Source organism: Watersipora subatra, chromosome 7 (assembly GCF_963576615.1).
Source record: "Watersipora subatra chromosome 7, tzWatSuba1.1, whole genome shotgun sequence".
NCBI lineage: Eukaryota > Metazoa > Bryozoa > Gymnolaemata > Cheilostomatida > Watersiporidae > Watersipora > Watersipora subatra.
In genome coordinates, this window is record NC_088714.1 from 6,037,217 (window position 1) to 6,063,796 (window position 26,580).

The 26,580-nt window shown below is 36.5% G+C and overlaps 1 protein-coding gene across 1 annotated transcript in view; it reads right to left on the reverse strand.

Annotated features, from left to right (window-relative positions):
- The window catches only part of LOC137400088 (1-phosphatidylinositol 4,5-bisphosphate phosphodiesterase beta-4-like), an 80,677-nt gene that overhangs the window by 27,286 nt on the left and 26,811 nt on the right, over positions 1–26,580 (reverse strand). Inside the window, exons 4-12 of the mRNA XM_068086396.1 lie at positions 25,976–26,056; positions 22,439–22,498; positions 19,070–19,254; positions 18,263–18,398; positions 10,620–10,720; positions 8,614–8,777; positions 4,262–4,472; positions 2,611–2,778; positions 1,045–1,129 (exon numbers count right to left, since the gene is read on the reverse strand). Of these exons, the coding sequence (XP_067942497.1) occupies positions 1,045–1,129; positions 2,611–2,778; positions 4,262–4,472; positions 8,614–8,777; positions 10,620–10,720; positions 18,263–18,398; positions 19,070–19,254; positions 22,439–22,498; positions 25,976–26,056 (1,191 nt within the window). The remainder of the gene's footprint in view (positions 1–1,044; positions 1,130–2,610; positions 2,779–4,261; positions 4,473–8,613; positions 8,778–10,619; positions 10,721–18,262; positions 18,399–19,069; positions 19,255–22,438; positions 22,499–25,975; positions 26,057–26,580) is intronic.

A 26,580-nucleotide genomic window follows, 5' to 3' on the forward strand; every position in this document is an offset into this window, starting at 1 on the left:
CTTCAGGTTAGCGTGACAGGGCAAGTATCTCCCTTCAGGTTAGCGTGACAGGGCAAGTATCTCCCTTCAGGTTAGCGTGACAGGGCAAGTATCTCCCTTCAGGTTAGCGTGACAGGGCAAGTATCTCCCTTCAGGTTAGCGTGACAGGGCAAGTATCTCCCTTCAGGTTAGCGTGACAGGGCAAGTATCTCCATTCAGGTTAGCGTGACAGGGCAAGTATCTCCCTTCAGGTTAGCGTGACAGGGCAAGTATCTCCCTTCAGGTTAGCGTGACAGGGCAAGTATCTCCCTTCAGGTTAGCGTGACAGGGCAAGTATCTCCCTTCAGGTTAGCGTGACAGGGCAAGTATCTCCCTTCAGGTTAGCGTGACAGGGCAAGTATCTCCCTTCAGGTTAGCGTGACAGGGCAAGTATCTCCCTTCAGGTTAGCGTGACAGGGCAAGTATCTCCCTTCAGGTTAGCGTGACAGGGCAAGTATCTCCCTTCAGGTTAGCGTGACAGGGCAAGTATCTCCCTTCAGGTTAGCGTGACAGGGCAAGTATCTCCCTTCAGGTTAGCGTGACAGGGCAAATATCTCCCTTCAGGTTAGCGTGACAGGGCAAGTATCTCCCTTCAGGTTAGCGTGACAGGGCAAGTATCTCCCTTCAGGTTAGCGTGACAGGGCAAGTATCTCCCTTCAGGTTAGCGTGACAGGGCAAGTATCTCCCTTCAGGTTAGCGTGACAGGGCAAGTATCTCCCTTCAGGTTAGCGTGACAGGGCAAGTATCTCCCTTCAGGTTAGCGTGACAGGGCAAGTATCTCCCTTCAGGTTAGCGTGACAGGGCAAGTATCTCCCTTCAGGTTAGCGTGACAGGGCAAGTATCTCCCTTCAGGTTAGCGTGACAGGGCAAGTATCTCCCTTCAGGTTAGCGTGACAGGGCAAGTATGCATACATGTAAGAAATAAACTGCTCTAAATACGGAACAAATAGCAATTATTAAAAGTCAAACACGAAAGTAGTCACAGGAACACAAGTCAAACATTGATATAGCCTGATTCCTACTCACTGGAATATCTGATAGGGGTTCCTTGAGAAGAGCATCCCCGAATACCTCCATACAATAAAGAGCTAATTTTCTCTGCTGTGGTTTCCTGGTAACAAGCGAAGCCATTCAACTAGTATATAAAATTACCATGTGTAAGAAAATGTGTGAGATGGAGACCACAAGTCTAACAAGGAAATCTTTGACTAAGTCATGATTACTATTACTAGTGTCTGATTGTGACTAAGTCATGGTCACTATTGTCAGCATCTCTGATGAAATATTTTAGACCACGCCATACCGCGAACACCCTATCCAATCGAGGTAAAATGTTGGAAGAAAACGCAATCACAGCATATGTATGCTTCATATGAGTTTGGAGTTGCTTCCACTCCAAATCATAGCAACGGCAAAACCTGGAAAAATTTGAAAGCATTTTGTTCTGCCAAATTTTTGTAAAAGCATTAGCTGCGAGAGTACTATTCGATGTCATAGAAGCACTCATTGTTGATGTATCAGAAGCGGTAATACTCGGCTAAGCTCTCTCCAGTGGTGCTAAAAAATTTTCAGCACTCTCATCAACTGCAATCCGGCATTCTGGTTTCGTGACCCTAATTGACTACGCATGACTTGTAAACGACCGTGATCCAAAAGCTAGTCTATTTTAATAAGTTTTGTTTAGATGGATACATCTATATAGTGCAACTCTAAATCGTTGAAACAGTAGGGAGCGAATTGGTCGGCAGCGGGCAACTGCGAAACAATTCGTAAGCAAGGGAACAGTAAATGACTCAAAGAATAAACTAAGGCAGGCATGCCTGAACCACAGTAAAAAAAGAAATAAAATCAGGCCAAATTTATAGCAGCATGACGCTTTTACTAGAATTGGTATCTCTGATTCTCTACTTCCTGTTTTTAATACGTACTCTACTTGCTGTAATAAACTCTGCAGCGTTTAAACGCCTATTACAGAGCAGTGGTCCACAAATCAAGCATGTTTGGTAATCACTTTATACTAAACCATTACTAGCGTGGCAGCAGGTGTTTCTAGTTAACCACACACGCCCTCATCAAGATAGCACCATACACATATAACATGCTTCACACTGGTCACATTAAGGTTATTTTGGAGAATGAGCGAACATATTTAGCAGAACTCCACCTGTAATAGCAACAGAGCAGCCAGAAGGACATTAAGAGCTAATGATTAGGGAGTGATCCAGTGCTAGCAAACAATGTAACAAATCAACTGATAACTTGTAACACAGTGCAGATGCTATCTCGAAAGGCTGCCTCACATAGATGCCAAATACAAATAACACATCTTATGAATAGAGAATAGGAACAATATAATATAGAGAAAACTCAATGCAAAAGAGCTGCTTTTCTCCAATATTTACCCTATCAGATGGTTGGTTTAACAGCAGTTATGAGTGATGGAAAGAGCCTACACCGCTACTGTTTACACTCAATACCACATGTGACACGTTATTCTACGAATCTGAAGTGATAAGTTGGACCAGTCTGAACATGGTTAACGAGAGACAGACAGTCAGGTGTACAAGAGAGAGTGTGCGTGACGAGACTTACGTGCAGTGATTCTCAAAAGACAGTATGACTGGATACTCAGACGTGAGAAAAGCCGTTTCCTTGATGGCTTTAATAACATCATAGAAACTAATGTCTGTGCACATAGCTTTACCATGTGTTATGATTGGCTCTCCACCAGGGCCGTCCCAGCAATCTAGCTCAATGCATCTGTAGGAAACCAACTTTGATATGGAAAAAAGCAAAGACTGAGTATAAGATCTGCTTACTCAGTGGAGTGTTAAATAGTAGTATTGAGCATCGTCTGTCATAATATCAAGTGTCATAATATCAAGTGTCATAACATCAAGTGTCATAACATCAAGTGTCATAACATCAAGTGGCATAATACCAAGTGTCATAACATCATGTGTCATAATATCAAGTGTCATAACATCATAACATCATAAGCCATATTTACCATTATGTGTCATAATAGAGCCTTGGTGACATACTAGTGTCATGTGTCATGATAGTGTTACTGATATGTGTCGTAATAAAGTCATGTGCTATAATAGGGTCATGTGTCATAATAAAGTCATGTCCAATAATAGAGTCATGTCACTCATGTGTCACAACAGCATCACAATTCTTGCTCCCGAATGTCTGCTGCAGTGTTTCTATTGTTTGAGCCTGGCAGTTTCTTGCATAGCAAATAAAGCATGTAGCTAATAGCTGTACAATGCATACTGTCCAAACCAATATACTAATATTTACTAGTGGAGAAACAACTGTGATCAGCAGAGGAAGTTCGTTACTACATGACAACTCCAATTCAATTTCATTCACTTCTGGCTGAAGCCATTTTCAATTAAGATTCACTCACAACAGATGACAGATATATCCTCAATCCTAGCCTTTTTATCTTATGGTGGAAAAATAGCAGCATAAATATTTGAACAAAAAGTGCAGTCATCACTAAATGCTCGAGTTTTAGAATAAAGCATTAAACAACAAACTTTTGAATAGTTGATGGTAATTCAGAAGTGATGAACTAATTAAATAGTACAGCAAGTTGACTAGGTCACGATAAGATTTACTCCCAATGATGAAGACTCCCCATGAATTCGAAATGGTGACATTTTTTAACAAATCACTGCGCAAATCGATGTGTCACCCTATGATAGCATAGGGGAAAGAAAATCTAAAAGCTATTTATGGTATTTGAGCTAGCGGGGTTCTAGCCCAGTTGCTACAGTCATTCCGTCAATACTCATCAAGGCGGTTAGTGAAATATCACTGTTGGATTTTAAAAGGTCGATTTTGTGAAGTGCTACAGACAGAAAAAACTAACAAATATTACAATGTCACTTTTCCCTAAGATCCCTTTTCCCTATAATGGCCTCACGGCTAACTTTTGCTGCGAGTAGAAAATGACCGGCAAGTAAGGCAGCTCTTTAGGTTGAACAATCTGGAATATAATTGGATTTACAGGGAATCCAATAGCTCTATGGCCCTGTCATTCAACAAACTCATTGAATATAGAAACGTTGACTAATCAGTGAGCCAATCACAATCAAATGTAAACTAAAAAATATCGAACACTCCAAACCCACATTAATATGCTGAGTGTATGCCAATGCGTTGACCTTAACACTAGAAGAAAGCAGAGTTGTATATAGAATGTCTGCAAAAAATCTTAAGCGGAGTGTACCTGCAACCAGCAATGAGAACTTGTCGATACATTTCGACACTTGATCGACCACCGAACTGGCGTCCGACAAGATACGTGTTGTGTGAAGAGTTGATGTAGTAATGGGAAAGTGGTTGTTCCATCTCCTGGTAGATGTCTAGTCGGTCAAGGAACATTGGAGCGTTCTCATCTGACATGAGATAGCAACAAAACGCATCCAGAGAGATCCATTCTGAATAATAAATAAAAGGACATAGTTTAGTTCAGCTAATAATTTTGCTATAGAGCACAGCTACCCAGTCGTTAATAATAGGTGACAGTAGTTCTACTTCATTCTCAAATGTAATATACTAGTACTACATGAATGCACAGCATTGAATGTGTAATAAAAAATGTTTCTGTACAGAAAATTTATTTTTAATCAACATATACAACATTTACCGTTCTAATTTTTAAATTAAAATGGTAGTGCTTGTTTATTTTGGTGTGTGTACGGTTAAGGCTAACATGAATCTCATTTTTCTTAACCACATTTCTTACTTCTTTTGTTGGAGATTTTAAACAGTGGCGGGTCGTGTAGTTACCATTTGCTAAGTTTCTTTACACAAAATTTGTAATAAAATGATTACCCAATGAATTCGAGTAACTTAAGCTAGTAACTTAAGCTAGTAACTTAAGCTAGTAACTTAAGCTAATAACTTAAGCTAGTAACTTAAGCTAGTAACTTAAGCTAGTAACTTAAGCTAGTAACTTAACCTAGTAACTTAAGCTAATAACTTAAGATAGTAACTTAAGCTAGTAACTTAAGCTAGTAACTTAAGCTAGTAACTTAAACTAGTAACTTAACCTAGTAACTTAAGCTAGTAACTTAAGCTAGTCTAAATCTTTACTATAATAAGAGTCGTTAGTATAACTTAAGCTAGCATTAGGAAAAGACTGTGCCATGATCTCTCACACAATCATGATCTTCAAGCTTGATAGCTGAAGTGTGCTATTTTAACCAATCAGCATCAAAGATTGGCAGGTGCATAACTATCCACCTAAATATTCATTAGTAAGACCAGTAGAACCCGTAGTGTACTGGATCATGAACTGGAGTTCAACTGTGGGAAGTGGATTTAATTCTAGTGTCAACTGGATTATGCATTCCTAAAACTTTATCGCTATAATTAGACACATGAATGACAGACAAACGAACACTGAGATTTATATATAGACTAGCTGTGCTACCCGGCATTGCCCGGGTATTAAAAATAAGCTTATAAACAATGAGAATAAATGTAGTTGCCTGTCACTTGCTATTAGCCTGGCACATTGCCAATGGTTAATTTGAGTAAGCTTACTAATAAAAGCTTCCCCTGTCCAAGACATTATGCCATCACGCTGAGTTGTAATGGAGAGTGCTAGCATATAGCTTTGCTCCCATATAGCTACAGTCATACTTCAACTTACGAGCTTAATGCGTTCCGAGACTGAGCTCGTATGTCAATTTACTCGCATGTTGGTGCAATTAATTTATATATAGAACAATTAAATATATATTGATTGGTTTCCATACTCTAAAAAAAGGCAAATAAAACACTCAAAACAAGATGTTGTAACAGAAAGAACATGTTGGCTATTGTCCTTACGTACTACATGCTTTCAAAAAGCAACAAATAAAAAATAATGCAAGGAAATGTGATTAATTAAAATGTAAAATTAAATACATACAATAGCAGTTAACACTCGCATTTGCCAGGGAGGGAGATATAAGTTATCCTTCGTTACAACAGTTGACTTTGATAAATTTAGATTTTATCAAAGTGTTAAAAGACAAACTTAGAAGCAAACCTAAAAGCAAACTTTCATTTTCAACTAAACGTAATTAAAATTTCTTCGGCGTTCATAGTTTGAAATTTCTCACTGGTTAGCGAGAAATCTTTCCTTTTTTTCGCTTTCACGACTAGCCGGCCGTTTTAAGATAAACCTATCTAAGGACGTTTGCCTTTGTCGCCCTTGCAACATGTTGCGATTAGGACGAACACAGGTGTCGTCACAAATGGTTAACACACGATCACTAGCCAACTTGTCCGAATGTCTATTAAACAGTTTGGATAGATAGCGCCGGCCTTTTCACATTGCATCGTTTCAGTTACGCTGTCACCGGCCAATTGTTTGTCCAATGCCATCAGCGGTCGTGAAGATCGCTGCACCGTTTAGAAACTATGGCTAGTCCTTTTGCGAACTAAATGCCCTGAATATAATCCTTCTGTTTGATAATTATGAATGTATTTCTGTCATATTGCCGAGCTATCTGAATCACGCATACACATTTCGCATATTTTTCAATACTTTTCCGTTTAATATCGACTGTTATCATTTGCTTTTTCTTTGTATTATCTTTCATTTTACTGGCAAACTTTCGGTCTACGCACAGTACTTTTAATTCACATAATTCTGCACAGAAAATCGTGCACAAAAAAACACGGTACAACAGTATAACCTGAGCAGTTGAAAAATACAGAGTGATGCTGTTCTAATAAAACACCTCCGGCATACTTGGCAACTCACTCAAGTGCTCGTATCTCAAACATGGCTCGTATGTTAGTGCTAAAACTTGCTAGAAAGCTGGCTCGTATCTTAAGTTTCTCGTACGTTGGAGCACTCGTAAGTTGAAGTATTACTGTACTTATATCGCCTAATGAATCCTAATTAATGGTACGGATTGTTTATTCCAAGATATTAATAATAGCTATAGATGGACAAACCCAATGACGAACAGACCGACTTTGAGAAATATATATATATTAATAGATGTACATAGGCGTGACTGATACTCATGCTTCATATGTAGCACACGACAACTAGTATGAGAAACAGCAACTGCAACTGAAGCTGCACCAACAAAGCAAGTCATAGAGACAGCTTAAAGCATTTTAACTGCGGCGATGATACATACTACCTACGGTACAGACTACCTCTGATACAGACGGTCTATGATATTTGTATATGGGCGCATACGTGGAAGCGTACACATGCTAGCAAGTTTTTGTTCGTGTCGAGTGAGCGTTTTTGACATAGCGTGAAAACTCTAATTTAAATAGACTTGAAATGAGCTGGAGGCGGGGCTGATTAACCTTGATCCAACGGTAACCAATCACACAGTCACTGGTCTACTTCAACATTCCTGTGCTCGTGAAGAAATAAACTAAAATTTCTTTTGTTCAATCAAGGAAGATAAGCATGAAAAGTACGAAATACAAAGTTAAATGAATGATTACAAAAGTAATAAAATATTACAAATTGATATAACGAATAAAATGAATTGCTGTTTAATTATATTACTTTTCAGTAATGCAGAAGAACAAAATGTAGCAAGTTTTTATTGTTTAATAAGATTGTTTCAACAAACTATGTTTAGATGTTTAAATTTACAGAACGATTTTAATAATAAAAATTGGTTAAATCGTATAAAACCAGCCGCTCTATTACTATTACTATTACTATTTTGATAAACTTTTCGATACAAATTGTTTTGTAGTTACGGCTCAATTGGCCAGATCTTTTCAGAGACTAACCAAGCGAGGTTTACACTAACATTCGTCAGCTAGAAGTGGAGTGTGTTGGGCCACATGAGACTCATTCACGCTTATCTCAACAATATTGCTCTTGAAAACTATCCCAAACTCGCAAATGTGTTTATTGCCTAAATTTAACAAAAACTGTGTTGATGCTTAGAAGATCCATATTAACATCGAACAACTTAGTGATACAAATATGTGTAAATATATCAACACAAATACGCCATCACTCCAAATTCGCTGTTAATGTGAAGAAACATTTAGTGAAATTCAGAGATATCAAATAGTACACTAGCTAAACTTTATTTTTTAGGTATATGAATACCCACACTCGAGTTGAACATTCTGTGTTTCCCTATTTTATGGTTAATCCCATAATTATATTCATTAAAGCTACAGAACCATTAAAATAGAAAAATTTATGAACATTTTATGTTGCATATTCAACCGTACAAAGCAAACTCATTATGCAGCAGATAGATTCTAACAGAGCTTCAGTTGTCTTGACTGAATGAGAAATACGCTGGGCATGTGAGTATGATCAGAGAAATAACTGGATATTATAACTAAAAATCATCCCTTATGAGTGCAGAAACATAACTCCAGTGACTAATACTCTATCAGACTCTCCTAGTTGAAGATCGGAGCAAATAAGAGACACCCATTACAAGCAACGTGACAGCAAGCAAAACTACGAAGTAAAAGTTCAACAAAGACACCTGCCTCAACCCCTCAATGAGCTCCTTAGGAATTGAAGAAATGAGGAAACTTGTGCTGTGAATAGTTTACCCATCCCGCCCAAGCACTGACCTCTATTTATATAATCTGGGTTGGTCTCGTAACGCCTTATCAGCTCGAGGACCCTGTCTCTGTTATAGAAGGGAGAGAGAATCTCATTGAGTCGCGGATCTCTCTGCGTCTCATTCAAGAATTCCATGAGATTTGTGGCTGTCAGATGGCGCTTCTGCTTGCTTCTAAAGTAACAAATACAAGGACGATTGAGCTTGAGTATATAGATAGTAATTGAAACGTTTGACAGTTGACAACTATTAGTTAAAGTTATCTTACCATGGCAGCCATTGCTTAAACCATAACTGTCACGAACAACTTTTATCATATTTACTAGGTAAATTAGACACGCTGATTCCGATTTTGTACTCAAAATAAAGATTAGTCCACTAACCTTCAAAGTCATTTAGGCTTTTTTAAAGCGTTTCAATATCCGTTTCAAAAACAACACAATCGGCATTACAAGCTCCGCCCATAAATATGTGACGAAACCTAGCTTTTTCAGAAACAGAAGTTAGGAATGTTTAGTCCGATTTAGAATAATAGAGATGGGTGTCTTAAAACCCATTATTATCTAAATCCAGCCTGTAAATTAGTTTCAATTTTTTATGAAAGGGATATAAACTATTTAAAATTGCTCGCAGCTTGTTACATGACGTTTAAATGGGCTGGACGCCGAGAAAAATGAGCTCAAAAAGCGCGGTTTTATCACGAGCTAGCGTTGTTATTGCGCTTTTTAAATATGCAATGCTAAATAGCTCATCTACCTTTCAGAAAAGACTGATATTATTTTTAAGGCTGAATTTAGATATTAATGAATTTTAAAACACCCATCTCTATTATTCTAAATCGGTCTAAACATCCCTACGTAACTTCTGTTCCTAAAAAGCTAGGTTACGCCAAGTATTTATGGGCGGAGCTTGTTATGCCGATCGTGTTGTTTTCGAGACCGATATTAAAACGCCATAAAAAGTTCTTCATTACTCTGAAAGTTAGTGGCCTAATCTTTATTTTGATTACAAAATCGGGATCAGCATGTCTGATTTACCTAGTAAATATGATAAAAGTTGTTCGTGGCAGTTATGGTTTAAGACTAGATCAAACTAATGAATGCTTCCATAGAACAACCTTCTTTGAATACCAAGTCTTAGAAAGAGGGTGTCAATACAAGGAATCTATCTATCAATCTTCTATTTATATATATAAATCTCAGTATTTATCATCCACATGTCCAGTTACAATACATCAATAAAGTTTTAGGAATAAAAAATCCACTTGGCACTGGAATTGAACTAGGAGCCTCCAGTTCTCCAGACAATCATACTACCCACTACACTACACATTGAATTGGAAATATTAATATATGATTGTGCAGATACTTATGCTGTGCTTCTAAAAATACTAGCATAACTGACACAAAAACATCATGACGCGTCGTAACGTCAAGCTAGCTTCACGGCTCTCATTATAGTAAAAATGTAGACTAGCCTAATTAATTCAAATTCACTGGGTAATTTTTTATTATTGTGCAATGCCGGGCTTTCAGTTGATTATGTATATAGAAAAATTGTAAGTGACATCTGGTTGATATTTAAAACTGTGTGTTGCAATTCCTATCATGGCTGATAATATCGTTTAAACATGACAAAGTTAAATTTGGAGTAACTAGTTTTTAAATTGAAACATAAACTACAGATCACTATGCAGTGGTTTAATGTAGGGAAATTAAAAAAGGAATTACTTCTGTTAAAAATTTACAAAAATAAAAATACAATAAATTAATACAAGTGTAATATCCACACAGTATGAATGAAAGCTGAGCATGCCAGACTGGTGCAAGAGCTTTGCTAGTTGAGGCATTACTGGCAATATGACTATTAAAATACGCTATAGCTAGTCCCATGACACTGCAACAATGCAACAATGTGTCAAAACTGGAAGCTGCTTAACCATAGCCAATCAGTTCCAGTGAATGCAGATATGCTGTAAAAAGAAATGATATGAAGGGCTTTCATAAGATAACTTACAGATCTTCAAAGAGTTTCTCTATGTCTGTCCTAGGACAAATCTTGTGGTACAACTCTATGAACTTCTCAAATGTAAAATCAAGTGTTTCTATAGCATCATTCTGTGAAATTAAAAGAAGAGGAATATTCAACATCCTTTATCAAGAATGATAGATATTTTCAACTAACTCGATGTGCATACTGCTGGAGGCAAACGCCTAATGAATGTGTTAATTTCTTTGCACTCCTGCCTTTTGACATGAACTGCTAAATTGAAGCTATATAATAGGAAATGGATTTACCACAAAAAATATAAAAGATACACATGAAAGATTGTTTCAGTCAAATGTCTACATATGAAGTTAATTTGCTCCAGCATTTGCTTATATGGCTGACCATAAATTTGTAAAAGAAAATATGATAATTTCAGTAATTTATTCGACAATTCAAAAACATAAAACTACTTGATAGCTACTGCACGTAACTACACATCACTTTAAAACGAGTGCCATTTATCTTCTATCTATAAATATAAATTGCAAAGTTTGTCATCTGTCTGTATGTCCTTCGGTATGTCCAGCGATAGCTATTAAAATTTTGTAATGATATTTTTGCATTTTGCTGGACAAATGGCAATGGACAAATGGACAGATTTGCAATCCAACTCTCTAACCAAGAGACTACGAAAGGTCTTACTACATGTTTATATTCTTAGCCGTTTTCACACCCAAAATGACGCATTAATTGAAACTCTATGAACCCTTTTAACTCCATGAAACATGATGGATGCTTTTGCGTGTTTCATGAACTTTTGTTTCCGGTTTTTTAGTAAAGTTCAATTGCTAAATCGCGGTCATGGCAAATTTTTTTCACTCAGACAATTGTATGATCTCGAGTAGGAATAGCCTATAAATTCTCTCTCCGTTTGGTCAGACAAAGACAGTATGATATCCCATTTTTACATTTTTACCACTATCCAGAGGTACCAGTATCGTCGTATTCCCAGTTTTGATGGATAGTTTCTTTTGCAACAGTAACATTTTTATACACAAACTTCTATGCACGAATTGTTATTATTAAATCAACATATTCATGATTTTTATTTTGTTTTCTCAATTTGTATTAATTGTATCATTACTAAATCATCTTTTAATGTAATTGTAGCAAAGCATACTTAATTTAGATATTACTTGCTAAATATTTTACATTTACATTTAAACAATTTTATAGTTGTTTTATTTTGTTTTTAATTTATTTGAGCTGTACGAAAAATTTTCCTCATGATATGAAGTTTAAAGGTACAGTAATTCGACAACGTTTGAAATCCTTTACAGTTGTTTTAAGTTTTCCCTCAATTTATTTAAACTGCACAAAACACTGTTCTCATTATATGAAGTTTGAATGGTCACTGGTGTTATATGTTAAATAAAATTTTGTGTGTGCAAAGGCTTTTGTTAGAGCAAACATCTGGCAGTCAGCTAATATATAACTATGGAAAAGCCTAAATGTAAAACTAAACTATATATAAAAAATAAATTACTGAATTGATAATTAATAAAACAATATGCGTATTGTTATTTCTCGATAGAGACGCATGAATGGAAATGAAGTCATGGGGATAGGTAGGCTCCCAAGTACAGGGGGGGGGGTGATAGTGATACATAGAATAATTCACTCATACTTGGACTTTGTGAAATTCAAACTGACAGCTATTTATTATTATCAGACCTTGCGTTTTTTTTTAAATCTTCACCCGCTGATTGACTTCTAGTTCAAAACTGCCAAGATTATGGATAGTGTAGAAGAACTGCTCAACATTCACATGATTGAAATAGAGAGTAGACTGTATTAGTTGTAAGCACTCACTATTAACAACAGATAGCCGCATAATCAAAAATATCTGCAAAAATTGTTAGTGCAACGCAGAGATATTGTAAGAAGAATATGCTTTACTTGATGCATTGGTTTAGAAAAGCACCTGCTCTCAGGTGTCATAAATCTCTGGAAGAATCTTAATACAATTACTTATTATATATCTATTACTATGTAGGATCTACATAAAAGCTCTACAAGCTAAAGTTCATATGAAAAATATACATCGATTGTTTTGCAAAAGCTAAAAGATGGATTACAATGTGAGGAATCACACACTTGACCTTGACCCACATGAGCTAAGTTGACAAATCAAAAGCTACTAGGATCATGCGATTAGCCAACCTGGGTGAGCGGGTCAGCCTCATCATCATCACATCTGCTAAATGAGCAACTATACAGCAGGTGAGAGCTAGAGAGCGGTTAAGGGAACCAGTAGCATCCCAAGGGAGAAGCGAGTTAGCGAAGGTTGTAAGTAACCTTGACATAGCCTAATGCTGAGTGTATACTGCGCTAGGTTCATATCAAGCGCTTTACCTGCGTGAGACTCTGACAGGTCGATTATACTCACGACAACTACATGCAAAATTGGACAAGCATGCTGACATTCTATAACAGGTAGACAAAAAGTGATAACACAATGCAGTACAACATCTACGCACATTCAGCTAATTAAAACAGCCTTGCAATACTTAAAGGGAAACCAATTTACAAACACAATTTACTGAGAATAAATATCATTAAAGGTTTACTTGCAACAAAATTCAAATTACAGTTATTTGGTATCAAAAGGTTCACAATGTCTTACTCTGCTCTGTTGTAGGTGCAAAGTATGTGGAAACGTGATTACGAGCTCTTAAAAGCTCAAAAACGAACTGTTAATCGCAGCCATCACGAAAACACTGTAGTTTGGAATATCTTTATTTCGATGACATACTCAACTCGACAAGGTTATTGTTTTAACATGTGATAACATCATGTAAAATTAAAGGCTAATAAAAGGCTCAATATAAAACGTCTTGTAGCACTAGTTTATGACAAACACTTTGGGTTCTAACGGAAAGCCCTTCTCAAATATAGATGCTCGCTACTTTACAGTTTCGTTTCAGTTTGGTCTTATCATCTAGTCGTAATCTGATCATGTGACCCATACTTCCTGCCAAATAGCGCAAACAATTTTTGCAGCATTTTTCAACTGTCACAAGTGACCAACAGGCTCGTCATGTTTATCAGAGGATTATATGCACTCCTTCGAGATAAGGTTAAAAAATTAAGCGAATTTTCACGATAGGTTTTGAGATATCAGTACTCAAAATGACAGCATTACAATGATGATGAAATAGACGCGCGTAAGAACAATATACATGGTTTTATTGAATGCATGAAGTATATTTGTGAAAATATTTCGACGAATGAGCTTGCATGAAAGTGTAAACAGAAGCTATTGAGCCGTTTTAGAAAGGAATTTCAATCTACGGCGTTTTCGTGATGGCTGTGATTAACTGTTCGTTTTTAAGCATTCAAAAGCTTGTAATCACATTTCCACATATTTTGTACTTACAACACAGCAGAATAAGACATGGTGAATCGATTGATACCAAATAACTGTAATGTGAATTTTGTCGCAAGTCAATCTTAAAGGGAAAATACACGAGAATATAAACTGTATTTACTAACGAGTGACCAGAATTTTCTTTACAGGTTACTAAAAAGAACAAGAAGTAACGGGAAAACCCACAGAACAGCTAGACAAGACAGCTAAAAAGCTTTATCTATGGATCTATGGCTAACATCATATAGCAAGTGGATGCAGGTACAGCCAATATTCCATTGCATCATTGGAACCAAGTCATTGCATGTTACGACAATGAGAGTATGCTCTTGGACATATCACGGTTGCATAGACATTGATATTAGGTGATGTTACGTTAGTAGAAAGAACTTTTGCACAATGTCATTCGAGTTTTTACGGCTCCCCCATGGGAAACAGCTTGTGACAATAAACTTTGACTGTTGAAATACGGTAGAACTTTGACTAAAGTTGGCAAAAAAATTGAGAATAGATGTAAAAAGAGTCAAACCACTTGATGAGAAAAGGAAGATGTTTCAAATCTATGCGTAAAGCACTCATATTTAATGCTAATTGTTGTTATTTTGTGTTGCTATTTTCAGTATGAGACGTTTCGGAAGGCCACTGCGAACTAGCTAGGCTGAATCCCTGCTGCAGAATGACACTCAGTTGTGTGTTGAACAGTCAGCTGTACTTTTGTATGGTGTAACGTGTAAAGACTTGATCAGCGCTGGATAGCAGGAAACCTTACAGTAAAAGTACTGCTGCCAGCCGATGTCCTGTAGTAGCGGATTGTCCAAGTGCAGCATTTTTATTGGCTAATAATGATTAGCCTTAAAATAATCCCTATGCAGCACTATGTGACCCTAAGGAAAGGGTAATCAGTGCAGTAAACTGGTGCAGAAAACTATCCAGAAAACTGCATCATGCTGATAATTTAGTGGCTAGAAAAAGTGGACCATGCATGGAGAGGTTCTCCACAGCGTTATATAAAATGTCCCTATAGATCAATAATACCTATACTAAGTTATTTATTGCACCATAGAGTTACTCCTTCAGGGTCATTTTAAATTATTCCCCTATATATTCAAGGAATGGAAATGAATTACACCAATGAAAGATTGGGTGTTGGTAGTAAATTCTCAATACAAGCAATATGCACGTATATATAAAAGCCATGCAAACGACCTGAGCATACAGTAGTTTTGTGCACAAATCGGTACCAAACATTGAGCTATTCGACTAGAGTCAGCCAAAAATGATCAAAATATAAGCCCAAGTGCTGTCAGTATTTAAAAGTGTGTGTAATTCAAAAAGCATTACGTGACAAGATGACTAGCAACACAGGGTTACTATAGAAACAAAGTACAGTAATACTTCAACTTACGAGTGCTCCAACGTATGGGAAACTTGAGATACGAGCCAGCTTTTAAGCAAGTTTTAGCACCAACATACGAGCCATGTTTGAGATACGAGTGTGTGAGTCAGTTGCCAAGTATGCCGGAGGTGTTTTATGACAACAGCATCAATCTGTATTTTTCAACCGATCAGGTTATACTTTTGTACCGCGTTTTTGTGCGCGCTTTCAGTGCAGAATTATGTGAATTAAAAGTACTGTGCGTAGATCGAAAGTTTGCCAGTAAAATGAAAAAATAATGTAAAGAAAAAGCAATTGATAACAATTGATATTAAACAGAAAATTATTGAAAAATATGCGAAATGTGTATGCGTGATTGAGCTAGCTCAGCAATATGACAGAAATACATCCACAATTATCAAACAGAAGGATTATATTCAAGGCATTTAGCTCGCAAAAGGACTAACCATAGTTTCTAAACGGCACAGCGATCTTCACGACCGCTGATGAAAAGACCGCTCAGGCATTGGATAAAAGATAAACAATTGGCCGGTGACAGCGTAACTGAAACGACGCTATTTAAAAAGGCCGGTGCTATCTATCAAGACTATAAAAAATAGACATTCGGACAAGTTGGCTAGTGGTCGTGCATTAAACCTTTGTGACGACACCTGTGTTCGTCCTAATCGCAACATGTTGAAAGGGCGACAAAGGCAAACGTCCTTAGATAGGTTTATTTTAAAACGGCCGGCTAGTCGTGAAAGCGAAACAAAGGAAAAATTAGCGAGAAACTTCAAACTATGAACGCCGAAGAAATTTTAATTACGTTAAGTTAAAAATGAACGTTTGCTTTTAGATTTGCTTACAAGTTTGTCTTTTAAGACTTTGATAAAATCCAAATTTATCAAAGTCAACTGTTGTAATGAAAGATAACTTATATCTCCCTCTCTGGCAAATGCTAGCGTTAGCTGCTATTGAATGTATTTAATTTTACATTTTAATTTATCACATTTCCTTGCATTATTTTTTATTTGTTGCTTTTTGAAAGCAAGTGGTAAGTTAGGACAATAACCAACATGTTCTTTCTGTTACAATATCTTGTTTTGAGTGTTTTATTTGCATTTTTTATAGTATGGAAACCAATCAATATATATTTAATTGTTCTACATATAAATAAATTGCACCAACATGCGAGTAAATTGACATATGAGCTCAGTCTCGGAACGCATTAAGCTCGTAAGTCGAAGTATGACTGTATAAAGTTGTTTAAATACACACAACAGTTATATGAGACAATGAAGTATAAGTGTAAAAGATCAAATCATACATATATATTTATATACATATAAAAATGCGTATATATACATGCTACACATGCTACATATATGTATATATATCTATATGTATATATAGATTAGTAACGAATTAGATAAAGTACTTATCTTGATTAGCTACTGTCAGTTTCGTGCTTGCGTAGTCGTGCAGTTGAGATCTACAGCCTGACGACTGCGGAAGCACGAAACTGACAGTAGCTGACAAAGATAAGTACACTATCCAATTCTCGACTAATTTGTACTGCTCCAGTTTATGTGGAGCGCTGTGGTTCTAGTTTTAGGTATGATAAAGTTCAATAAATATAACGTCTATATATATAGTATACATATACACTGTATATATGTACTGCATATAAACTGTATATATACTGTATATACACTGTATATATGTACTGCATATAAACTTTATATATACTGTATATACACAGTAGAACCTCAGTGCATGGCCTCCTTACTCAAGCAATTCGATGCTCAACCAAAAGGTTTGAGTTGAAAGTGCATCTGAATTCAAATAGATTTTCAGTCCTGGAACTAGCCATGTCGGGCTGGAGAACGCCAACATAAAAACGAGCCGATTCGAGACAAACGCACTCTTCACCCGCTCTTGACCATTTGGTAAGCATCTATTGGACTCGGAACGTTAGCGGAGTAAAACGTAAAATCTTTATTTTGGGTTCTGCAAGTATTAAAAACATTGCTTTTTATGTCACTTGTTTTTGAATTTATATTTGTAACATTCGATAAATTATTATTACATAACTTATAAATTTTCAGACGTGTAGCATATCAATTAATAACACCGAGGCCGTTATCTGAACTGGGCGTGTGATGGATCTGGCTCATAACCAATCTTCTATTGCACATCAAAAGCCAGTTATTGCTTCAAACCCTAGCAAGCATATCAATCAGCGCAATGAGCTTTTATACAACATTCTTAAATTTAATTATAAAACTAAACTATGATATTTAGGTATTTTTCGGAGGGGCAAAAATGGATGAAAATACTATTTTTTTAGGGAAAACGAGTGTCATTTTTCTAATCAAACCACTCGACCACCCAATCCGGCTGAACACGGTTGAGCACTGTGATTCCACTGTACGTATATGTACTGTATGTACTGTATATGTACGGTATGTACTGTATATGTACTTTATATGTACTAAATAAAATTCATGTGAGCGCCTAGTAAGTATTTTCAGGAGCTGAATACATCATTGCCGAATATTTCTATGATAAACTAAATGCAAGACTTTCAAGGTATAACAAACATGACGAGATCTTCCCTGTATTTTCTTGCTAACTGATGTAATTATAAATGCATAATACTTCGACTGCTAAAAACGGCGCATATACCTACTTGTAGATCATGGAGAGGACCAAGCAAACAACCTGATATATTAATTGCAACGAAGTACAAGCGATCAGAATGACAAGCGAAGCACAGCGGTGAGGCCATTAAGAGGTGCAAGAAATAAACAAGAACTGAAACAAAACAAATATGTGTAAGTGCACAGACTGACGGAGGCTTACCTTACCACCTGGCAGACCCAAGCCCTCAAGAGCCTGCATAACCATCTTTTCTGTTTTGCCCGAAGCGAATGTCCGAGTGATACTTCTGACAGGAATTTTACCGTTCTGATTAACCATGAGAGACAATTTTAACCAGCTGTAAAAAAGGACCAATTCAATCAGCTTGTTTTCTCACACCTGGCACTAATGGTTGGGTTATAGTAATCAGTAGTTGTCACCTCTTTCTTCCATGCAATGAGGGTACATCTACTAACCAGCATTCATTCATTTTTAAACAAGGCTCCTGCAGTGGCTCATGAGCCAAACTATGTACAGATATAAAGAGTAACGGGTCCACATACTGTATGTGTAGATATAGAGGGCCACGGGTCCACACATGTGTAGATATAGAGGGCCACGGGTACACATATGTGGGGGATATAAAAGCTCATGAGCCCACATGTGTATAGTAATAGCCAAAACATTAAATATCTCGAGGGAAAGTTTTTCTCATGAGGCGCTTTCTTCCAATCGAATGAAGAGAGAAGATTGAATGAGCCTGTAGGCCAACAAGTCAATTAGAATAAGCCTCTATATATTGATCAAGCTGAATGAATAGCAATCAGTAAATAAGCTCTCCGCACTCGGCCCTGGAAGTACTTCACAACTGTAAGTCATAACTGTGAGCTAGCACCTGCTAGCACCTGCCGTCACCTAATATTACATAACATACCAAAAGAGTTGTATCCAGGTTTAGGAATAAAACAGTGTTATTATAAAGCTGCCTATAAACTTTATAACCCTTTCACATTTCCAAAGTGTACTTACTGCTTCTGCAGCTGCGTAGTAGGACAGACATTGTTGGCCTTGTAGTTGTGGGAGATACTGCGGAGGTCCTTGCACCAGCTCTCGGCGACTGCCTCACTTTGAGCGGCAAAATACGTGTAGCTGACGTTCACGAAGTCAAGGCCAGAGCAGATACATAAGATCTTTGAATCGGACGTCTCGCATGCCTGCAATCCACAGCTAAGATTTAAATCATCCGTGCAAACATGGCCACTACGAGAGTTAAATGTTGCGGTAACAGATAGAATGCTTTCAGTAATGACAAGGTCTTGCTCTCTCGGTGCCCTCGGTCGGACCCTTCAATAGCTAAAGTGAAAATATGATCCTGTTTCAATAGAAACAGAGGGACAATTCACATCTTACCAACGATTCCTATTGATGTAAATGCTAAAATTTTTTACAACTTAATAAATTAAATTAAAGTAATTTCCAAGGATTTAAAAAGTTACGATAAAAATATTCTCAATACTACTAACTGCTACGAACAAGACATGTAGACCATCAATAGCTTCTACTAACCATATAAACAAGGTTTATACACCATACCACTTACACGTAAGTTATTTTGTTGAATATTTTACACTGCATAGATTTTGTTTGCAAAATAAATTTTGAGACCAAATCTATGCAAGAGCTTTTTGCCTAAGTTCAAAATACTGAGCATTGCGTTTGATGAACCTAAGGAGCTCGGCAGCTGAGGCTAAAAGACTGTCAGAAAGTTAGGATTCTACCAGTAGTGTGTGCAAAGGTGATTTTCACAGGACTGGTATAGCAATAGCTACACAGCATTTCCTATTGGCTAGCCAAGATAAAAAACCAACCAATAAAAATAGTTAAAGAAAAACTAGCAACTCTATTCAAACTAACTATAGAAGGAGTAGATGAAATTAGTCATGTGAGAAGAACCAGTTTAGAAAGGCCTACGAGAGAAATGTAAGTGTATTATAGCATTATTCCAGCATCTGTATGGCAACTCACACAATAACTCCTGAAATCAAAGCTTAGAAAGGGGAGATCTAGATCCAATACCACTGTTATAGAGTAGAGCTAACAGGACCGAATTGAGATGCGAGAAAAAAATAAACTCCTACTGCACCAGAATCCATTACTACATGAAAGAAGCTGCCTGATAGTTTTGTATTTTTACGAGAATAAACTACCTATACCACAAGGCATTGCTACGGCAAACTTGACATAGCATAAGGCAGTGCAACTGGACTATACAGATACACTGCGATGCGTGACTACTGGTGGAAACCTGCCATGTCACAATGTATTGCTACAAGAAGGCACCTGTTATATTCACAATGTATTGCTACAACAAGGCACCCGCTATATTCACAATGCGTTGCTACAAGAAGGCACCTGCTATATTCGCAATGTATTGCTACAGAAAATGAATTACTGTGACAGTTGTTGGTAAGAGATGAGATAGAAGCATGCAATTTTGTAAGTTCAGCAACTTGAGTAAACAGATAGAATAGATGATATAAATATTTAGGATATCACTGATGCGATGTTACATAATCAACTACTGCAGGCCCTGGTAGTAGGTTATAATGCTTTGAGAGTTGCGAAAAATATTGGTAAAGCCAAATGATTTAAATGAAAAGAATAATGCTGTAGACTGGGAGGCATCCACCTTACCAACTCTTATATATGCATATGCTTTGTCCTATAGCTTCTCTGGAACGTAAATTAAAATCTATGAAATGGGAGGATATGATAAAAAGAGTAAACTGAAAGTGACTTTGAGAATCACCCTTGAATTATCAGTTTATTCAGCAGGGTAGGTCATGTATCTGACTGGGAATTGTCTACAAGTTAACTGCCAGCATAATTCTGATACCAAATATGTATCGTGTCTAAAACAAAACTAACATAAAGTTACTACACGTATGTATACGAAATTTCTGTAATAAACTTTATAAAAACCTCACTTTCTAGAATTGAAATCTTACTAAAAATAAGATCATAATGAAAGATGTAAGTGCAATAGTGATCGATTGTAATCTACGTAAAATTTCAATTTTTTGGCAATCAAAAACAGCAAAATAGTTTGAGCAAAACCATGATAAAAGCAGGAAATATAACATTATTGTGGATAACTGCCTAATTGAACTGGCAAGTGTAATGGTTTGAAAGTTTAATATCATTCCTAATGGCAAGGTTATCTACACACCACACAAGACTTGAAAGCACCCATTTGGTTCAAATGATAACTGATAAATAACTATGCTAGTTGAGTTTGATGTGAAAAAGTGATTTCAAAGCACACATTTTTACAAAACGTTCCAAAAACTCAAGCTTACGTGAAAGCGTAAAATTTGTGCCTTGCACGATTATTATTAAATATTTACAACACTTCACAAACAGTAATTGTTGACAAACCAGTGAATATGATAAATCTTTTACAGTAAGCGTTACATTTCAGACAGAACTGCTATCAAATCATATCATGGTGATTCGAATATTTGAAACAAATCATATTGTACTGATTTGACACAAATGGTGATTTGATTTGAAGAGTTTGGGAAATAACTTGAATCGATTTGAAGTTTCAAGCTGAAAGATTGAAGATTTGATGATTTGATTAACAAAATATATCAAATCACACCGCTATTTATAGCCTTGTTTTTGTAACTGATCAAAATATTTTTACGATGTTTACGAAGTTAGCCCAAACTTTGGCAAGAAATGCGCACCATTGATACCAAGGCTAAGTTCTCGTGTGGCCGTGTGTGTGTAAAAAAATCAACATGAGCAGCTCTGGTAAGTTGTGGAAAAGGCATGTATGTAGTTGTGGTGCTGGCATTGAATACTTTGATGCCAATTATTTGATTGCTAGAAATTAGTTGAGACTATCCTACTCTAACCTCACAGTCACTAGTCAGAATAAGAATTACTTGTGCTGTACCCACGACTTGAATGAATAAATAGAATATTATAATATATAATATTCTATACCATACTATTCCATGTCGCAGGCACATTATATATTCACAACAACGACAATGTTTATGAATATAAATATGAATTATTATATTATAATTGGATAGAATTTAATTAATACAATAAATTAAACTTTTATTTATTATATTATTGAAATAATATTAAATAAAATTTAAATTTGAAAGAGTATTTCAAATCATTCTCAAATGGTTCGGGATTTGAGTTCATTATGGGGCTGATTCGATTTGATTCCAATCTGCTGACAAAGACGGGGGATTCGATTTGATTGGTGGTTCGCCGGATATGATTTGATTCATAAAAAGTTATTTGAAAGCAGCTCTGATTTCAGATGCTGGCAGTTGTAGGGTTGTTATTGATATCAAGGAAGAGTTGCCCTACCTTGGACGGTGAAAATGACCTGATATCACTGATCTGAGAACAGTCAATCACCTGGCCATCCTGTAAGAAGTGAGACAAGCATAAGTGGTGAGCGAATAACAGCAACAAGGTAATGACCAGATGAGAAGTGGTTTTGTTAGATCTCTTACAGCTTGTCTAGTACAAGCTCTCTACAAACAGCCAGCCAACCATTAAAATAATTATATATTATGCTATGCTGATAGTTAGCGAAACTCTTCAATTTTCGAACTACCTCGTCTGAATCTTTTGAAAGCCTGACACGCTAGGGGTTGTGCCAAACTAGCTAATCGTTGACTCATTAGGAAGACCTTACAGGTCAGAAGCCACTAATAAATCTAAAGAAAGCTGTTAGTTCCATCCTTATTGCTAATGTTATGCAGTGTGGGTCCAGATGCCGCGAATTGTTTTTAATGCGATTAGGCAATATTATTTTATTATTTCCTTCCGCAATCAGAAATTTTGCAAACAAAATCGATGAATGATCGGCGAAAAAACTGCCAAATAGTGACAGTAGTTATGGATCTTGCAAGGTAAGATTTTTTTCATTCGTGAGTTGGCCAGAAATTTAAAGCACACTCAGACTCCTTTCACATACTATAGAGGTGCCACAGAGAGGTAAAGTATATAGTTACCATAGAGGTATCGTAGAGAGGTACCATAGAGAAGTACGCATGACTAAACTTCGAAAAATAATGAATGGGTTACGCAATAAGCAATACTTATGTCCTACATTGGAGTTATGCTCTATTTACAAGCTGCTTCAACAGTATTTGATCAACATGGATCAACAATCATCATGGATGATCATAATTACTCTATCAATGACCAGCGCATGAATCCGATAAACCAGTTTTAGTTTACACTGAACTCGCTTATAAGGTAAGTGTCCGGTCAGTGGGGCCTAAAAAATTAAAGGCTGTATAAAGATTTTATGCTACGGATTTTAATGATGCATAACCGCGCATTCGCAGATACCATTACCATCGACCCTGCCCGACTATAATACCATGTACCCTTAGGTACCCGATCAAATCAGAGACCATCATAATTCTCATATAATAGTCAGAAGGCAAAAGGAATCTGAGCACTTCATGTGTAGCATGGTGGTGTAAGCCGTGTGTTTGGGGAATTCGAGAGCAGTCGATCTAGATGGTTCAAGTATTCCATGCAAGAGTAGCATTAAAACACCCGAGATGAGAAAACCCTGGATATGAGGGATATGCTGAAAGTCACTTAGCCGACTAGTCCAGACAGGATCAGTTGGTCACTCTGAATCATTAGCTCTCCAAGGATAGACTCGTAGAGACAATATTCAATGGAACAAGCCCAAGTTCAAAGAACCCTAGGAAAACTCATGACTGGCAATAACGCGGTCTCTTAACACAAGGTGAGACAAGTCCTGCAAATAGCTAGTTAAAATGGTATTATTGAAAAACAGGATCAGAAGAACCGGACGTAGGGCAATGACAGACGCTGATGGAACTGCCTAAGGCAGCAGCCTCACAATCAACTCTAAGCTTGAAGAGAACTGAACTGTCACTCATCAGACTTGTTATTAGTAGCTGTGTGGGATTACAGCCCAAGGAGTGCGGAGGTCGACGACCTGAGACGTCGCTTGATCATTGGCTGAGAGCTTTTCTAAGAAAGTTGATGCACTCTGGTCACGAAATGTGACAGAATAGCGTTGAAAATGATCAGCACAATTCTTCCACAGGATACGGTCAGTTAGATCGCGTGTCTGGGCATGATTGGAGTAGCCAGCAAATGTTACCTCTTAAGTTGTAGTCATCCTACGTCTTTAAATCTTTAAAATGTTTTGAAGTCCTTGAAGAGTCATTCAGAAACCTAAAAAGCCTGAAATTCCGAGGGAAGTTGGGGGTGAATTAACATGGCTGAGCGTGTAAAGTGGACGTTTACAGACTTGGATTAGAGGAAACTTATGAAGATTCTCAAACGCGCATTAGTCAAATGCCTGAGAAGAAACTGTCTGTCTATATATTTGAGTACATAGAAATGAAAATCCATATTAAAATTTGTGGACTGCATAATCTAAATATGACTTCCTGTTTACATATGAGGTAAAGGACATGGTAGTTAGCACCAGCAATAAAATGAAATTATTTTACAGTTAGCTAAATAGATTTACAATCAAACAAAAAGACATAATGAGACCGTGCGTTATTTGGATGATGTCAGACATAGTCACAGCCCGTGAAAACTGTAAACCGTCTTTCTAGGCCTTTATGTGAATCTTGGCCCTCAGAGACACCTTGAACATATTATATGATGTCAATAAATAAACCATAATTAAATATTGGGTATGCAGACCCCTCTCTACAGAGCCAACCAAAGAAACAGTCTTTCCGATTTCCCTTTATCTTTACACCGAGTTACAGATTTGCTATGACATTCAATGGTGTTGTCAGAAAGAACTCAAAATGTAACCTTCATCACAACTTTACGGCTTGAGGTAAAACAAGCCAACTAATTCTATTTTCATTTAAATGTATAACATCGGTGGTTGTATGATACGTAACAAGGAGATTAGTGACAGAAGTTAACTCTATGGCGCACCATGCATGAACATCTGTGCTACTGTCTATACACATTTCTATAAATCCTATATTAGTCATGCCAAGGAGTTCTAAAGAAATATTTATCTGATATTATTATTTATAATAAAACACTATGATCTGCCAAAAACTGTGGTGCTATGAGCAAAAGCTCTTTGTGTATTTCTATCCGCCAAGAGTTTATATATATTTATATACATTATATATACTTATATATTATTTATATAAATATATTAAAGCCAAGCGTATAGAAACACACAAAAAGTTTTTACACAAAGCACATATATACTACTATATAATGTATATGTATTATATCTGTAGTATTGTATACAATACTATATATATAGTATTGTATATATATAGTATATACAATACTATATATATAGTATTGTATATACTATCTATAATATAAACAATATATTGTATATACGGTATAATTATGTAGTATATACCATGTATATATAGTATATATAATATATATATATATATTGTATATGCGATATATATAGTATTGGTTGGCATTTTCACGACAATATTTTCAATGAGGAAATATCTGTTCTACATAAGAGGTCAGTTTCTATGACAACTAAAATCAGCACTGTAAATATAGAGTCAATCTCTTTGTAATGAACTACTTCAGCTCAAAACAATGAAATAGCACCATTTAAATGATAAAATTATTTTTTACCAGTAAATGTAATAGTACATGATATATTAAAATAGTTTCCGTCAAACAGAATCCTGACGGAAACTATTGCAGGAATCCTGATAGAATCCTACAATTGTTTAGTCAGAGTAAGACAACCTCTAATATTCAATCCGTGTGGGCTCAATGGATATTCCCCACACAGTGTCTAACCGATGGTTATAGAGATATAAGACAGTCAATAGCAATAGTAATACTAAGATTTTCAATGGGAAACAGTATCCATGGGCAACCTACCCGTGATGCACTGGTCCAATATATAAAGAATCCATACTTGTCCACTTTAACCAGACAGTTCTCTTCTATAATGCTGCCATCCTGCAAAAAGTGCTGCCATCCTTATCAACAGACAGAATATGACATCATTGGAAGAAATTAATACACTAGAAGATCAGTAAAATCACTATGTTTCCATGGTGCGCAGAACTGCGAAGCAGCCCCCTCCGAAGTCGAGGGGATTGTACGTTTCCATGCTGCGCAGTGGTTTTCAGCAAATACCGCAAATTAGCCAGAGAAGAGAAATTGTATAAATCGAATCGCCTGATGGAGAAATAGAATCGATCACGGATACCGAACGTCATAAACGGTCTTTTTATGATTCTGTCGTCATACTTTTATTTACAATACACATTCACAAGGTTTTACAAACCTTAACACACTTTTTGCATAGTAATATATTTTTAATAAGTATTTTTAAGTAATATATTATTTAAACGTTAATTTAGGACTTGCCACCTATTTTTCGAAAAGTGTTGGCATCGATAACAAAGTCCAGGAAAGTAATCACCTCATCATCCTCGTGAATGCAGACCATAATTAAATTTAGGTGAAAGAAGATCGGA